The 16685-nt window shown below is 52.4% G+C and overlaps 1 protein-coding gene across 1 annotated transcript in view; it reads left to right on the plus strand.

The window, feature by feature from the left end:
* Positions 1 to 911: 911 nt before the first annotated feature.
* Tecpr1 (tectonin beta-propeller repeat containing 1) overlaps positions 912 to 16685 on the plus strand; it is a 29891-nt gene continuing 14117 nt past the window's right edge. Inside the window, exons 1-10 of the mRNA XM_051162980.1 lie at positions 912 to 1042; positions 5750 to 5984; positions 7265 to 7447; positions 7665 to 7787; positions 8282 to 8407; positions 10881 to 11055; positions 11145 to 11245; positions 13074 to 13175; positions 13605 to 13750; positions 15688 to 16184. Coding sequence (XP_051018937.1) covers positions 5760 to 5984; positions 7265 to 7447; positions 7665 to 7787; positions 8282 to 8407; positions 10881 to 11055; positions 11145 to 11245; positions 13074 to 13175; positions 13605 to 13750; positions 15688 to 16184 — 1678 coding nt within the window. The 5' untranslated portion in view covers positions 912 to 1042; positions 5750 to 5759. The remainder of the gene's footprint in view (positions 1043 to 5749; positions 5985 to 7264; positions 7448 to 7664; positions 7788 to 8281; positions 8408 to 10880; positions 11056 to 11144; positions 11246 to 13073; positions 13176 to 13604; positions 13751 to 15687; positions 16185 to 16685) is intronic.

A 16685-nucleotide genomic window follows, 5' to 3' on the forward strand; every position in this document is an offset into this window, starting at 1 on the left:
CAGAGGAGATGGCAAGGGTCATCGGACGCTCACCTGAGCTTTCAGCTGCTCCCGCCTCCTCCAGCCATTTGTATGCCACTCTGCCCCAACTGCAGGAGGGTCTTAGGAGACGCTAAGTACAGAGGCTGCGGGAAGGTTCATTGAAAAAACTCCGTCTACACCGGCTATAGAAAAACCATCGGATATAATGGGAGCTCGATTTTAGGGTCACTCAGTCTTGTGGGCAATCCCTCATCCGTGCTCTATAAGGAAGCCCAATAAATTCACTGGTTCTACAGGATGGACTTTGGTACAGTAAGTCTGGTTTGTCACTGGGATCTCATGAGGAGGAGGAAGACTATTTTTCAGTCTCTCTCCAAGGAAGGAATTCTTGCAACAAAGTGGGGAGACATCAGTATATTCGGGAAACACGTACATAGCGGCATTCCTTTTATGTTTCATCTACCTAGGTTGCAACCCCAAGAAGCTGAGCAATAAATACCCTGACGCCACGGTGCAGCCACAAAAGTCGCGTGTCCAGCACTCCTCCCCCAAAAGATTAAAGCCAGTACTTCACGGCTACTTTCTATGCCCGAGGAATCCATCTAGCCACCCGTCCTCTGCCGGTCTCAGGCCACAGGCGTCCCCACCTACCGTCATTCCTCAAGTCACCCCTTCCTACGTTCCAACATGCTCCCGGCCCGCCCCTCCTCTTTGCTTGAAGAACTCGCGTCTACACCGGCCTGCACCACTCCAGAAGCCGAGTCCTGAGAGGGAAGGGGACGCAGCAATCCGCGCCTTATCTCCGCACAAGCAGCGAACCGCCGGCCTTCGGACCCCGCACAGCCTCGAGAGTGCGCATGCGCGCCATCCCAGTCCCGGGAAGCAGTCAATCTTGAGCTCCCAAGCAGGTGCGTCACTCTGAGTCTGGCCAATCGTCGCTGAGTTGACTATTGCTTCCGGCCCGCCCTCTCGCCTGAGGCTGGGGGAGGGCCGGGCATAGCTATATCCTAGGAGTTCAAGAACATCCACCTGAAACCCGCCCCACCGGGCGTGGGCCCAGGTAAGTGTAATGCGGTGTCCCGGTAGCATCGGTGACAGGGTGTGGGGGCTTCAATCGGGGAGATTGGGTGGCGCAGAGCAAAGATGCCCCCCCCCCCGTCAGCTTCCCGCTCCCTCTCCTCCATTGGCTGCGTCTGCTGGGGCAACCAAGGAAGGGACGGGGACTATACTTGTGTTCTCTGCTGCACACCTGCAAGGCACCGCCCCCACCTCTGCCTTGGAACCCCTAAACGCCGGCCCTGGGACCCGCTTCTCAGCACCCCCCAACCTCCACCCCCGCGCAACCTTAGGACCGCAGAGATTTGAAGAAGCCGGTCGCTGGAGCCTACGTGATTTAGAGAAACGGAGCGTCCGTCCCCAGGGGCCTGTCTGTAGCCCTTGACATTGTTGGGAGCAAAGCTGCTTGCCCTGGGATTAGGTAGACAGATGGTCAGGGCCCTACAGCTCGGACATATGCTCCTGATGGCGGTGCAGGGGACCCACCTGTCGCCCAAGTGCAGGAACTGGGTGGAAGCCAGGATGCATCCTGCCCGCTGGCTGGGGCTGGGCGAGTTCTGTTGACTCTCCAGGAAGGCCCCCACCCCTACTTCTATACAAGCTCTGCTGTTTCCTCTCCTCTCTTTTAACCCAATATCGCTTTTGAGTAGTCCCTGCACTTGGCAGTCAGGAAACAACTTTTAATAGCCAGTGCACCACCAGAGAGGGATGAGGGTGTAAAAGAAAACCCCGAAGCCTTGCAAGGGGGAGTCCCAAGGCAGATCGGAGACATCAAGGTTTCGATGCTTCCTTGGGCTGTTGTGGCCTCAAGGGCAGCTGCTACCCACTGCTTGCCCTGGGTGGTTTTTCTTTTCTTTTTTTTTTTTAAATGTATGTGTGTGTGTGTGTGTCCTGGCTCACCTGCGGAGATCAGAAGACACCTTGCTAGGTTCTCTCCTTCCGTCCTGTGGATCCCAGGGATCAAACTTAGATTGTCTGCCTAGCAGCAAGTAACTTTACCCGATCAGCCATGTGGCTGACCATGCCCCTCCCATGCCCATACACTCTTTTTTTTAAAAACATGGGTTAAACTCAGGTCCTCCTCCTTATCGGGTGAGCACATCACCAACTAATCCATTTCCCAGCCCCCTCTTTGCTGCTGCTGCTGTTGTTGTTGTTATTGTTATTGTTTTGAGACAGGGGCTCACTATGTAGGCCAGGCTAGCCTGGGCTCAGAGCAATCCTGCCTTACCCTTCCAGGTGCTGAGATGACAGGCACGTGCCACCACAGCAGGCTAGTTTTCAGTCTCTGTAGGGACCTGTGAATAAACTGACCCAGAAAGGCAGGTGGCTTTTGTGGTGGTGAGACGTTTCAACCAAACTACTGACAGGCCACGCCACACTTGTTTTTGGAGGTTCATGGTCAAGTGGAGGTGGCTTCCATGGCATCTGTGCCCTCTACCCCTTCACTTCTGCAAACCAAAGACATCTTAGGATCCCAGCATCACACAAGGCCTCCACACACCCACTTCAAGAGTCCTGTGACCCAGTGACCCGAGCCAGGTTGGGCGGTGATCTCACAGGAAGTGGCATGTGACAAGTTGAGGGAGCATCCTCTGGAGGCACAAAGGAGTTGTGGTTGGCCAAGGATGTTTACCCTGTATGGCCTTTAGCTCAGGAGTGACTGCTGCCTGAGTCCCCAAGTGAAAGGGGGTTTGTAAACACAGCCCCACCCCATCCTGTTTCTGAAGCCGAGTGTTCTTCCACTAACTGGCTGGAAGGGTCAATTATGTCTGAAAGTAAACTGCTGCCTAGTCATTTATCTGAAGGAGAGTGGCTCAAATGTATTTCACCCTTCTCAGCTTGACTTAACTGACTATTTATACGCTGGAATTCTGAGTTGTTGATGGGGGAGACATTGAGAGAGAATCTTACTATGTAGCCTCGAATTCCTCATCCTGTTTTTGCCTCACATGCTGGACCTACCAGCATGTGATGAATTAAAAAAAGAAAGAAAGAAAGAAAGAAAGAAAGAAAGAAAGAAAGAGGTAAAAGGAAAAAATATGACTGGTCCTAGATGTGGTGGAGGAAGAGGTTTATTATAGAGATGTGGGAGGAGAACAGAGGCAGAGATATCTGGGAGAGTCTAGAGTGCCTGAGCCATGTGGGGGTGGGGGGGAGAGACAGGGGAAGCAGGTTATGATGCCAGGAGGACCAAAGACACAAAGAAGATGGGTAACCAAAATGGTTGGATTATATAGGGAAGGGCAGCCCAGGCCCCTGGGCTGGAGAAGTTTAAGATGGGATATGCCAGCCAGGAGGGCCCTGGAACCGGTATAGACTGAGGGATGCAAGGGGAACCTGGAAGCCAATGCCGCTTCGATATGTTAAATAGACACCTCAGCCTTGTGTCCCAGGTTTGAAACCTAATGCACACCATACAGTGGCTGCCTTAAAATTTGTTGTCTTTCTATTTATTTACTTATTTGTGTGTGTGTGTGTGTGTGTGTGTGTGTGTGTGTGTGTGTGTGTGTGTGTGTGTGGTGGTTTTGTTTTGGTTTTTGTTTTATTCTGTTTTTGACAGGAGTTTTCTCTGTGTAGCCTCGGCTGTCCTGGAACTCACTCTGTTGACCAGGCTGGCCTTAAACTCAGAGATCACCTGCCTCTGCCTCCCGAGCGCTGGGATCAAAGGCGTGTGCCACCACTGTGGGCATATTTTGCTTTTAGACAATTACTTTTAAATTTTATTTATTGATACTTTGTGTCTGTGTGTGCACATACTAGTAGTCCAAGGACAGCTTTTATAGTTGGTTCTCTGCTTCTGCTTTGTGGGGTCTGTAGGTTGAAATCATGTCGCTAGCCTTGGCTGGTAAATGGCCTTTACTTACTGAGCTATGTTGCTTACCTCTGGCTTGATTTTTTTTTTTTTTTCCTCAAGAGATAGGAGCCTGGTGAGACAGCAGACAGCCTGTAATCCTAGAATTAGGATTACAAGGAGGTTGAGGCAGAAAGACTCTGGGGTCCAGGCCAGCCTGGACTATACACAAGACCTCTACTCAAACATATAAACAAAAGCTGAGACGAGCAATTAATGGTTTTGTATCACGTGATAAAATGATGGATGTGGCAGTCACAGAGATCATGCTGGATACGGGTTTGTCATTAGTTCTGGGTCTGTGTCACCTCATTTAGCTCTTAGGAAGTAAGTCACTATCCCTTTCTGATTCTCACACATTGTCACACACCATCCAGGCAGAGAAGGGTGGTTCGCTTTAGTGACGTTAGAAGTCACTTGTGGGGATGCACACCTGTAAACCCATCATGTGGGTGCTGGAGCTAGGAGTTCAAGATCATCCTGTGCTACACGGTGAGTTCGACGCCTCCTTGAGCTGGGTGAGACCCTGTCTCAAACAAAAACAAAAACAAAAATGATGAGGAAAAGAAGCAATGCAGCCAGGCCCCAAACTCTGGTGCTCTGGAGTCTGGCAACCCTTAATACTCTTAGTCATGAGCCGGGCGTAATGGCGCACGCCTTTAATCCCAGCACTTGGGAGGCAGAGGCAGGTGGATTACTGTGAGTTCGAGGCCAGCCTGGTCTACAAAGTGAGTCTAGGACAGCCAGGGCTACACAGAGAAACCTTGTCTCGAAAACAAACAAACACTCTTAGTCACTGTGAAGGGGGTAAGGAGACCTTCAGGCCTGGCCCGGAGGAAGGAAGTACCACTGGGCCATAACTAAGGTTTCTAGACAGAGACACTTTTCAGATGATCCCAGAAAGCTAGTATACTGATTCCTACCTCGCCCCTATGGGTGTGCATGTGAGTGTGTGTGTGCGTGTGTGAGTGTGTGTGTGTGCGTGTGTGAAAGAGAGAGGAAAAAAAGAGAGAACACCACTTCATTCTGGTGGCCAGTCTCCCTCCTGGAATCTCTACTTCAGGTAGTTGACGTTTCTTGAACCTAGGCCCTGCCTGCCTCCAGCTTTCTGTGCAGCCCGAGCTTTCATGTCTGCCGAACTCCCTAGGTTCCAAAAGAGCTGATTCTGCCTGAGGCAGATGGTCCTATTTTCAGCTTTGTTCTTTCTCCAGTCCTCATCACACTGGCAGTGCCTTCTGGAGCGCCCCCGTGCCCACGGCCGGCTGCAAGAGTAGAGCAGCCTGGCGCAGCCTGAAGGTCCCTAAATAAACTTACCTATCTTCCCAGTAGCTCCAGTTCTCAAGATAGACTCTCTAGACAGCTTCTCATGTAGCCCGGGCGGGCCTTCAACTCTGCCTTCTAAACGCTGGGATTGCAGGCATGAGCCACTACAGCTGGTCTGTAAGATGCTGGGGATAGAACCCCAGCATTTCTTGTATGCTAGGTAGCACCACATAAACTGGATGTGGTAGTGCACACCTGTAGCCCTAGCTCTTGGGGAGTAGAGGCAGGAGGATCAGAAGCCCAGGGGTACATGAGACCCTGTCTCAAACTAAAATAGTCAAAGCATTCCCATAATGAGAATGAAAAAGAGGTGAAGAAAGAAGTTTATACTGGAAGACACGCTTTGCTTCTGGTTGTTATGGTGACAGCTGGCTTGTCTCTTGAGATCTCATTTTACCATGTGTGGCATGATACAGTTAGCACGCACACACACACACACACACACACACACACACACACACACACACACGGCTCTCCTAATGTCCTTGGTCCAGGGGCAATGACACTGATCCTTTCCTCTTGACTTTCCCACAGCACTGCGGCCATGCCCACCTCTGTGCTGTGGGCCGTGGACCTCTTTGGGAGAGTGTATACCCTGTCCACAGCCGGCCAGTACTGGGAGCTTTGCAAGGATGTCCAGATGGAGTTCAAGCGGGTCAGTGCGGCCACTCAGTGCTGCTGGGGCATCGCCTGTGACAACCAGGTCTACTTGTACGTGTGTTCCAGTGATGTGCCCATCCGCCACCGGGAGGAGGCCTATGAGAATCAGGTAGTGTGTGTGGAATTGCTGAGGCAGAGTCAGCAGTACTAGTTACAATGAGCCGAGGACTGGGCTGGGACTCCAGTCTCCCCCAGCCCCACGTCATTTACTTCATTGCTTAAAATCTAAGCTGCCCTGGGAGCTGTAACACACTCCTGTAACCCCAGCATTCGGGAGGCTGTGGCAAGGCGAGAGAGCTGTGAGTTCAAGGCCGAGTTGGACTACGTAGCTAGACTGTGTCTCAGAAAGGAATTGGCGGGGTGCGGTGGGGGGAAGGCTAGGAATTTAGCTCCGTTGGTAGAGTGTTTACCTAGCATGCATGCCTCTACAGTCTCCGGAACTACACTGACGGAGTGAGCATAGTGGGGCTTACTTACGATCCCAGCATGAGGGAGCGGGGGGGGGGGGGGGGCGGGCAGGGGGGAGACAGAGGCTAGAGCATCAGAAGTTCAAGGTCATCCACATAGTGGACTCAAGGCCAGCCTGAGCTATATTAACTCCCTATCTTTAAAAAAAAAAAAGTAAAACAAAACAACAAACCCCAAACAACAAAAATTCTAAATTTTGGGCCTGGGAGCACGGTGGAGTACCTGCCTAGCATGTATGAAACTCTGGACTCAGCCGTCAACACTGAGAGAGATGGATGGATAGATAGATAGATAGATAGATAGATAGATAGATAGATAGATCGATCCCAAGTTTTGGGGCCAGTGAGATGGCTCAGTGGATAGAGGCGCTTGCATACACATCTGACTAGTCATTTCATTCCCTAATCCCACACTGGTAGGAGAGACCTGACTCCCAAGAATTGTCCTCTGACTCCCACACATGCACCTGTATAAACACACACACACACACACACACACACACACACACACACACTCTCTCTCTCTCTCTCTCTCCATACATACATATGTATGTATGTACATAGTATTTAGTTTTACAGTACTCAGCGTCTTTGGAGCTGGAGGCCTGGTTGTGTCTTTGACCTGGAAGGCCATCTGGGTTCACGTGAGGGTGGGATTATTAGGTACTCAGAAGCCCAGGATGGATAGTAACCATCCTGTGTCCTCCAAGCACAGTGGTGCTGGGTGGATGCTCCAGCCTGTGGGGCCTTGTGGCTTTCCTGAAAAGTATCCTGGGTCCGGCATCCCGCATAGGCCTTCACTTGTCTGCCATCCTGGAGAGATGAGCTAGTGGTACCCTGAGGCCTGGAGCCACATCCTCTCCTGGGTCCGCTCCCATCTGGCTCATCCCTAAGGCCATCTCTGTGTGTCCCCTGGCCTCAGCGTTGGAACCCCATGGGAGGCTTCTGTGAGAAGCTTCTGCCAAGTGACCGCTGGTCGTGGAGTGACGTGAGTGGGCTCCAGCATCGGCCGCTGGATGGGGTAGCGCTGCCCTCACCACACTGGGAGTGGGAGTCAGACTGGTACGTGGATGAGAATTTTGGAGGGGAGCCCACCGAGAAAGGGGTAGGTGAACTCAGTACCCTCAGTGGCTGCCCCCTGGGTTCAGCTTGTCCCCCAGTGCTACCGTCCCCATTGGTGTCCAACCTCTGCTTGCTCTGGGATTAAGCACCATACTTCCTCGTTCCCTGCCTCCCTCCCTTTGTTCCCTACGTTTCCCATCTCTTCAGAATCTGCCTCCTCCCCAACCAAGACATATAAGGGTCCCACCTTGGTATTTCAGGGATGGACATACGCTATGGACTTCCCTGCCACCTACACCAGAGACAAGAAGTGGAATTCGTGCGTGCGAAGGCGGAAGTGGATCCGGTATAGGAGATACAAATCCCGGGACACCTGGGCCAAGGTCTTTGTACCTAAATGTGGCATGGGGGTGGGGCTTGGGGTCCCTGATAGGAGGGCCACAAGGATCGGCATCCTCATCCCCCCACCAGGGCAGAAGGGGACACCATACCCACCCTGGGACCTGGCCTTTGATTTGTTTGCTGCCACAGATCCTGGTAGCCAGCCCTACAAGTCCCCTCATTTGGGAGATGGCCACACGGAGGTCAGGGTTAGCACAGAACTTGTCATTTGTTAGGCTTTCCCTCCTGTACCTAGTGTTGTCCCCATGACCCAACTCAAAAGCAGTGGCTCGAGTCTGGTGTCTGTTAAAAGGGAGAGAACTGAGTGTCCATGGGCGGACACACAGTCCTGCAGTCCTGTGACTGCCTCCTTTCTGAAGTCAGGCAGCAGGGACCAAGCCAAGGGGACTGGAGGAGAGGCAAGCAGAGGTGGAAGAGTGACACAGCATGGGTCACCAGGAAATGACAGCCATTGCTTCGTACCCCTTTGTTTCAGATCCCCTCAAAGGATGACCCCAAGGAACTCCCTGACCCTTTCAACGACCTGTCTGTGGGAGGGTGGGAGATCACAGACGAACCTGTGGGCCGCCTGTCGGTGTGGGCTGTATCCCTGCAGGGAAAGGTAAGTCCATATCGCCACCGCCACCGTGGCCAAGATTTGACATGGTGAAGGAGGCCAGGCTCTGGCTGGAGTGGTGCAGGGGTTCTCCAAGGTGGAGAAAGAGAACTCATTGCTTCCTGTCCCTGGAAATGGGACTTCCTAGCCAGGCAGAAAGTTAGCAGACTCCCCACAATACCTGCCCTGGAAGCCTTGGGACCTGTCTCTCCCCCTAGCCTGGTTCTGGCTCAGATGCTATCCATTTTGTCTCCCTGGACAGATTCTGGGCTCCCTGCCAGCTCCTTCTTCCATTTTCTAGGAGCACCTTGGATGTGTGGGTGGGTGGATGGCTGACGTGTGGCTGGATTGATGGTGTGTAGCTAGATGAATGGATGATGGATGGATGGATGAGTGGGTGAGTGGATGGATGGGTGGATGGATGAGTGGGTGGGTGGATGGATGGATGATGGATGGATGGATGAGTAGGTGGATGGATGGATGAGTGGGTGGGTGGGTAGATGGATGGGTGGATGGATGAGTGGGTGGGTGGATGGATCGGTGGATGGATGAGTGGGTGGGTGGATGAGTGGGTGGGTGGATGAGTGGGTGGGTGGGTAGATGGATGGGTGGATGGATGAGTGGGTGGGTGGGTAGATGGATGGGTGGATGGATGAGTGGGTGGATGGATGGATGATGGATGGATGGACGAGTAGGTAGATGGATGGATGGATGAGTGGGTGGGTGGGTAGATGGATGGGTGGATGGATGAGTGGGTAGATGGATGGATGATGGATGGATGGACGAGTAGGTAGATGGATGGATGGATGAGTGGGTGGGTGGGTAGATGGATGGGTGGATGGATGAGTGGGTGGGTGGGTAGATGGATGGGTGGATGGATGAGTGGGTGGATGGATGGATGATGGATGGATGGACGAGTAGGTAGATGGATGGATGGATGCGTGGGTGGGTGGGTAGATGGTGGGTGGCTGGCTGAGTGGGTGGGTGGGTCGATGGATGGGTGGCTGCGTGGATGGGCTGGCTGATGATGGCGGACCGTCGGTTGGCTGGCTGGCTGCGTGGGTGGGTGGGTAGCTGGTGGTGGCTGGCGGGTGGGTGGGTAGGTCGTGGCTGCGTGCGTCGGTGGATGGCTGGCTGCGTCGGTCTGGCTGGCTGGCTGGATGCGTCGGTGGCTGGCGCTGCTGGATATGGCTTAGGTGCCTGGCTGGCTGCGTGGGTGGGTGGGTCGCTGGCTGGGTGGGTGCTGGGTGGGTGGTGGGGGCTGTCTCTTTCGCGCGCCTCTTTTCTCGCGCGTTCTGGGGCGCCCCCCGCCTCCGGTACCCCCCGAGGCTCGCCCGCATGGGGTCTTGCCTTCCTCGTGTTTTCGGCTCTTCTCTATTCTCCGTCAGTTGCTCCTGCCTTAACCAGAAGCCTCCACTAACTTCGGAACAGCCAAAGTGGATGATTTTTAGCAGGCTCATCTCTGGCTGGGTTCATGCTCTCTCAGGTTTAGGTTAACCAACATCATTTCCTCTCAGCCTTGCTGGAGGATGATGAACAGGAGCCAAGCAGGGTGAGAGTGCTAACCCAAGGCAGCCCACCTGGGTGCAAAGAGAGGACAGGGGCCACAGAGCTGTGTCCGTGTTCCTTGAATATCAGCAGTGAGCCAGTGTCACCCAGCACCACTCCTGTGACCCATAATAGGTAGCTCCAGGACCCTGTGCTCCAGAAAGTAAAGGCTTATTCCCTGAAGTGCCCTACTTGGTAGCAAAAGGGAGGCCACCCAGGCCCAGTCCTGCAGGGCCCATCATAAGGGTAGGTTGGCAAGACCAGAGAAGTCCAGGTGCCGGTCTGAAGATGGCTCTCTGGAAGTATTCTTCCCTCCCTCTACCTGAAATGGATCAGTTGCATAGGTGTGTGCTGTCAGTCCCAGCTACAAAACCCATTCTGTACACTGTATGCATGCATGATCGTGCACAAATGTGAGCATGCACACATACGCCACATACACACACACACACACACACACACAAGACTACTTAGCGATTCCATCCCCCTGGGGTCAGAATGGCTTTCATCAAGAAAATAGCAGATAGGATCGTTGGCAAAGATGTGAGGAAAGAATAATTCTGTTGTCCAATGGAAATTATTCAGGTTAAAGAGCAAAAGAAGTGGATATTTTAGACATTGGGTCCCCCCCCCCTTAAACCACCAAGACCCTGCCTTCTCTTGTGACAGGTGTCCTGGGAGCACATTGCCACTAGGGGGCACAGGTTTCTTGGACTGCCTGGGAGCTGATGAGCACCCCATGCTGACACTGGAATCTACTTGGGTCTGTCTCTCCAGGCCCATCAAAATCCAGGCTTGCATTTTCTCACCAAGGTGTGTGAGTGAAGGGAGGTCTACAGAGTGAAGGTGTGTGAGTGTGTCAAAGATGCCCACGTGTGAAAGATAGACAGATTTGCTGGTGCAAATACCGGGCTTTCTTCTCCCCTCCTAGGTGTGGTATCGAGAGGATGTCAGCCACCCCAACCCAGAAGGCTCCTCCTGGTCTCTTGTGGAAACCCCAGGGGAGGTGGTCCAGATCAGCTGCGGGCCCCACGACCTTATATGGGCCACCCTCTGGGAAGGGCAGGCTCTGGTCAGAGAAGGAATCTGCCGGAACAACCCAAAAGGTAGCCAGCCCCAGAACAGGACACGGGTGTGCTTGCTCTCCAGAACCTTGCCTGATGGAGGCTGCCTGGGTTTCTCTGGGGACTGGCAGGAAGTTCCTGGTCCATAGTGGAGCCTCCTGGGTCTGAAAATGGCATCATGCACGTCTCTGCGGGAGTCAGTGTGGTCTGGGCCATCACAAAGGACCGAAAAGTAAGAGTCGGGGGCTGGAACTGGCATGGGTACTGGGTAGTGTTCAACACCTAGGTTTCTGTCCTAGAGAGGGTCATGTAGACCCCTTCGCATAAATCCTGTGAGGTTTTTTTTTTTTTGTTTTTGTTTTTGTTTTTTTACTTTTGGAGATGGTATCCTAAACTTAGTATGTGTAGAGGCTGGCCTTAAACTTCCGACCCTCCTGCTCGGATTACAGACCTGTGCCCTCATGCCTGGTTGAGGAAGTTCTGGGGACCAAGCCCTGGGCTTCCTGCATGCCAAGCAGCTCCTCTACCAACTGAGCCCCATCCATTGCCCCTGCCCAGTGAGCTTCTCTGCCATTGAAATCATCACCCATCTGCAGAATGTTTGATGCTGGCTTATATACATACCCTCACTCATATCCCCTGGGCTAAAATGCTGCACAGCCATGTTTATTATTCCATAGGCCACACATTTCAGATAATCAGAAGCCAATATGCCCGCAACCTCGGCCACGTAAATGCTTCTCTTTTCTTCTTTGTCATTTGTATCTCAACAGAGGCAGGTTCGGTCAAGTTAGCCGATTTATTTTTTCAAGATAAAGTTCTCTGTGTATCCTTGGCTGTCCTGGACTTTGTAGACCAGGCTGGCCTTGAACTCTCAGTGATCCACCTGCCTCTGCCTCCCGAGTACTGGGATCAAAGGCGTGTGTCACCATGCCTGGCTAAATTAGCCGATTTTATGTGCTTTTGTGAAGCCTGTCTGTCTGTCTATTGACTCCCTGACTGTGTGGTGCTGGGGGAAGAAAGCTAGGGCCTTGTATGTCATAAGGTCATTCTTTTTTCTTTCTTTCTTTTTCTTTTCTTTCTTTCTTTCTTTTTTTTTATTTTTTATTTTTTATTTTTTTATTTTGTTTTTTGTTTTTTTTCACAACAGGGTTTCTCTGGGTAGCCCTGGCTGTCCTGGGCTCTTTGTATAGACCAGGCTGGCCTTGAACTCACAGCAATCCACTTGCCTCTGCCTCTTGAGTGCTGGAATTACAGGTGTGCGCCACCACTCCCAGCCTTGGCTCCTCATGAGTTCGTTCTAACTCTATGTAGGGGCCGTTCCTATCAACCCAGTACCTTAAAAGGATTTTCTAGAGTGAGCCAGCCAGTGAGATGATTCATTCAGTGGGTAAAGTTGCCTGCCATTAACTAAGCCTGACAAATCTGAGTTCAGCAGCTGGGATGCACATGGCAGGAGGAGAGAACCCACCCCGACAAGTTGTCTTCTGACCTCCACATGCAAGCCGTGCCACGTGTCCCCCTACCCCACCCCAAAAATAACAATTCTGTAAAAACACAATGAAAAGTTCTTCCTCAGGTTGGGAGGTGGCTCAGTCGGTAAAACTCTTTGCCTTGTGGTCATGAGGGCTTGACTGCCGGCCGGCCCTAGGACCAAGTAAACAACGGGCATGCTGGCATGTGTGCTGGGGAGATGGAAACTGGCTGCTTGCTAGAGCTTGTAGGCCATCCATCCAAGCTTACTTGGCAGGTTCTAGGTTAGTGAAAGACCCTGTCTCAAAAAAGCCAAGGTGGGCACATACACATACCCCTATCTTAAAAGATCTGTCTTTAGAACTATTTATTATGTATTATTATGTGTATTTCAATGCTCTGTCTGCATGTACGCCTTCCCGCCAGAAGAGGGCACCAGACTTCATCACAGATGGTTGTGAGCCACCATGCAGTTGCTGGGAATTGAACTCAGGACCTCTAAGGAAGAGCAGCCAGTGCTCTTACCCTCTAAGCCATCCCTCCAGTCCAAGGTCTCCAGGGATGCATCCTTCCTTCTGATCTTCCAGGTGTGGTTCCGGAGGGGGGTCAACTCTCACAACCCCTGCGGCACCAGCTGGATTGAGATGGTTGGAGAGATGACAGTGGTGAATGTGGGACAGAATGACCAGGTAGATGGGCACGTGGTCCACGGGGCTTCTAAAACGGCTTATCCACCTGCCAAGCGACGGTCAGTGAGGAGTCGGAGGGTGCCCTGGGGGCTGGTCTGCGGAAGTTTTAGAGCCTCTACTTGGCTCAAGGTCACTTCACTAAGGACCCTCCAGGGCAGTCCGCCAGTGAGGACGGGTGGGGCATTCTGGATACAGGATGGTAGCATTGGATTTCTACAGTCACCTACCATCCCCCACCCCAGACATCTTGGTCCTAACACACACACACACTCACGCATACCCTATGATAAGGGGACTCGTGCGTGCATTTGCTTACCTGTCCTGCAGCATTCTTGAGCACTCTTGGGCCCTCTGCTCTTCCCCAGCACCTGATGGAAGGGATAGGAGCTCCAAGTGCGTGCCTCTGAGCAGCATCCCTGTTTGTTCCAGGTCTGGGGTATCGGCTGTGAGGACCGAGCTGTGTACTTCCGGCAAGGCGTCACTCCCAGTGAGCTCAGCGGGAAGACATGGAAGGCCATCGTCGTGGGCCGGGAAAGTGACCGGTCACACTCCGGCAGCTCCTCCAGTCTGCTCAGGTGACCCAGGACATCAGGGCATAGAGGAGCTGGGTGGGATGCAAGGCCAAGGACTTTTAGAAGATCAGTCTCTCTCAGAGGGTTGCGGGTTCGAGACCAGCCAGGACTGCACAGTGAGACTTTGCCCCAACAAAAGCAAAAAGAGGAAAGAAAAGATTTTGTGGCTAGGCATCCCAGTCAGATCTCTGTTGCTGTGAGAAAACACTCTTACCAGGAGCACTTTAGGGAAGGGAAGGGTTTATTTTATCTTGGAAGCTTTAGTCCATCATTTAGGGAAGTTAAGACAGGAAATTGAATAATAAGGACACCAGCTTGCTTGCTGGTGCATGTATTAAGCACTACCTCACAGCTGAGTGAGGAGTTACAGCCTGAGCTATGTAGGAATGCTGCTTGCTGGCTCGCCCACAGACTCATGCCTGTCTAGCTTTACTTTTCTTCCTTTCTTTTGTTTTTTAAAGACAAGGTTTCTCTGTGTAGCCCTGACTATCCTGAACTCACTAGGCTGGCCTTGAACTCAGAGATCCACATTCCTGCCAAGTGCTGGGATTAAAGGTGTGCACCACCCTGCTAGTTGCACAGAATTTCAAGTGTGCTACATGCTACTGAATTGTATGCTTTAGTAGTCACATGGAGCCTAGAAATGGTGGGGTACCCTTAATCCCAGAGCTGGGGGGGGGGTGTGGAGGCAGGAGGAACAAATTCAAAGTCATCCTTGGCTATACAGCGAGTCTGATGCTAGCACCCTGTTCCAAAACAGCAACAGCAACAGCAACAACAACAAAAAGGTCAGCTCTAGCTGGTCATGGTGGCACAGGCCTTGAATCCTATCACTCACCACGGAAGAAGTTCAAGGTTACCTTACAAAGGCCACTTAGTGGCCAGGCGGAGGTGGCGCATGCCTTTAAATCCCAGCACTCGGGAGGGAGAGGCAGACAGATCTCTGTGAGTACAAGGCCAGTCTGGTTTACAAGCGAGTCCAGGACAGCCAAGGCTACACAGAGAAACCAAACAAAAACAAAAGCGAAACCCAGTCATTTAATGAGGTTATCTTAAAATACAAAGACATGGGGCTGGGGAAAAAAGGGGTCACTGGAGGTATAGTTCTTTGGCAGACCTCTTCCCCAGCCGTGGATTTAATCCCCGCTGGTGATGGTACTCAGTTGGAGCGGTGCTTGCTTAGCTAGATGCACGAAATTCTGGGTTCCATCCTCAACACTACATGGACTGGATACTGGGGGTACACACCTGTAATCCCAGCATTTAGAAGATGGAGGCAGGAGGATCCAGAGTTTAAGGGCACCTATGGTTATATAATGAGTTTGAGACTAACCCAGGGATGCATGAGACCCTGTCTCAAAAACAAAACAAAACAAAAAAGTGCTCCAGTTGAGTGTGGTGGTATATACCTGTAGTCCTCACGTGGTTCTCCCTCCCCCTGGGGGACTGTTGGCCACCAGCCCACCAAGGCAGGAGGAGCAGAAGACAAGACACAGGGCCTGGAAGGCTACAAGCACTGGGGCTACAGAGTGAGTTCCAGGCAACATAGAATATAGCCTGTCTTTGTATCAGAGGATGGCCTTGAACTCCTGTCTCTACCTCCTCCAAACTGCGATGACAGGCGTGCACCATCACATCCCGTTTTAGGGGGTGCTGAGGATCAGACTCAGGGCTGCACCCCTTCCAGGCAGCCACTCTACCAGCTGATCTATAGCCACAGCCCATCTAAAAACAATAGAGGCAGACACCTCTGCCCTTTGGTCTGGGGTGTGATGGGGTCTTTCAGGCCCCCTAGGAAGCAGAATCCGTGTGCATGCGGTACAGCAGCAGTAGACAAGAGCTCAGTGAGCCTGTAACCTGCCTGAGCTCACACAGTTAGTCACAAGTGGCAAAACACATCTCCCACAACAAAGTGAGAGTTTGTCTTGTTTTGTCCCCAGTGCTGGCTGCTTCTTCGGTGATGAGGTGAGGGGCAGTGGTACGGAATCCGCACCCAGTGATACTGACGCCTCCTCGGAAGTCGAGAGACAGGGCCCCGAACAGCCTCTTCCCAAAGAATCCTTGGACAATCCCAGGAACCTCAAAGGGAGCTTGTCCAAGGGCCCCGAGACCAGCGTGACCATGGAGAATGACACCTGCCTGGCTGAGGGCAAAGGAAAGGCTCCTGAGGCCTCTAGCTCTGATGAATGCCACGGCCCAGCCTCCACACCAGCCGAGCTGCCCTGGACCAACATTGACCTCAAGGAGCCCAAGAGGGCGTCTAACCAGCCAGCTGCTGGCTTCCCTGACGCTACGGGCCTCTCCTCCCTGGGACTCTTCCCAGTGGGTATGGAGGAGCCTTACGGGGCAGACGATCATCCACTGTGGGCCTGGGTGGCTGGCGGTGGCTGTGCAGTGGAGGCAGGCTCTGCGCTCAAGTGGTTCACTGTCCAGTCAGGTAAGGGAGCTGATGGGGTTGGTGTATCCAGAGTGTCCCCGTGGCTGTCTGTGGGTGCCTGGAAACAGCGCCCGGCCTGAAGGCTCTGTGGTGCTCAGCAAGCTTAGCTAAGACCTTGGGCTAGTCTTTGGCCCAGGAGGAAGGGGTCGGGGTGGGGGAATGTCTCAGTGGGTAAAGTGCTTGCTCTGCAAGCATGAGGACCTGAGTTCAGAACCCCAGAACCCACATAAAAGTAGGGTGTAATACTATATATCTGTAACCCTAGTGCTGGGGGCTCACTGGCCAGGCAGCTAAAATTGTGAGCTGTGGGCTTAGTGAGAGATCCTGTCTCAAAAAAAAAAAAAAGTGGAGAAAAGATACCTTACCATCAGCACATACAAAAAGAGGAAGAAGGAAAGGGAAAAAAAAAAAAAAAAAATTAAGAAGCAGGCTGATTTGGGGATTGTTATAGTTCCCTTCTGGGACAAAACACCTGTGGAAAAGTGTTTAAGTGGAGAAGGC

This window comes from Acomys russatus, chromosome 19 (genome assembly GCF_903995435.1).
Source record: "Acomys russatus chromosome 19, mAcoRus1.1, whole genome shotgun sequence".
Taxonomy (NCBI): Eukaryota; Metazoa; Chordata; class Mammalia; order Rodentia; family Muridae; genus Acomys; species Acomys russatus.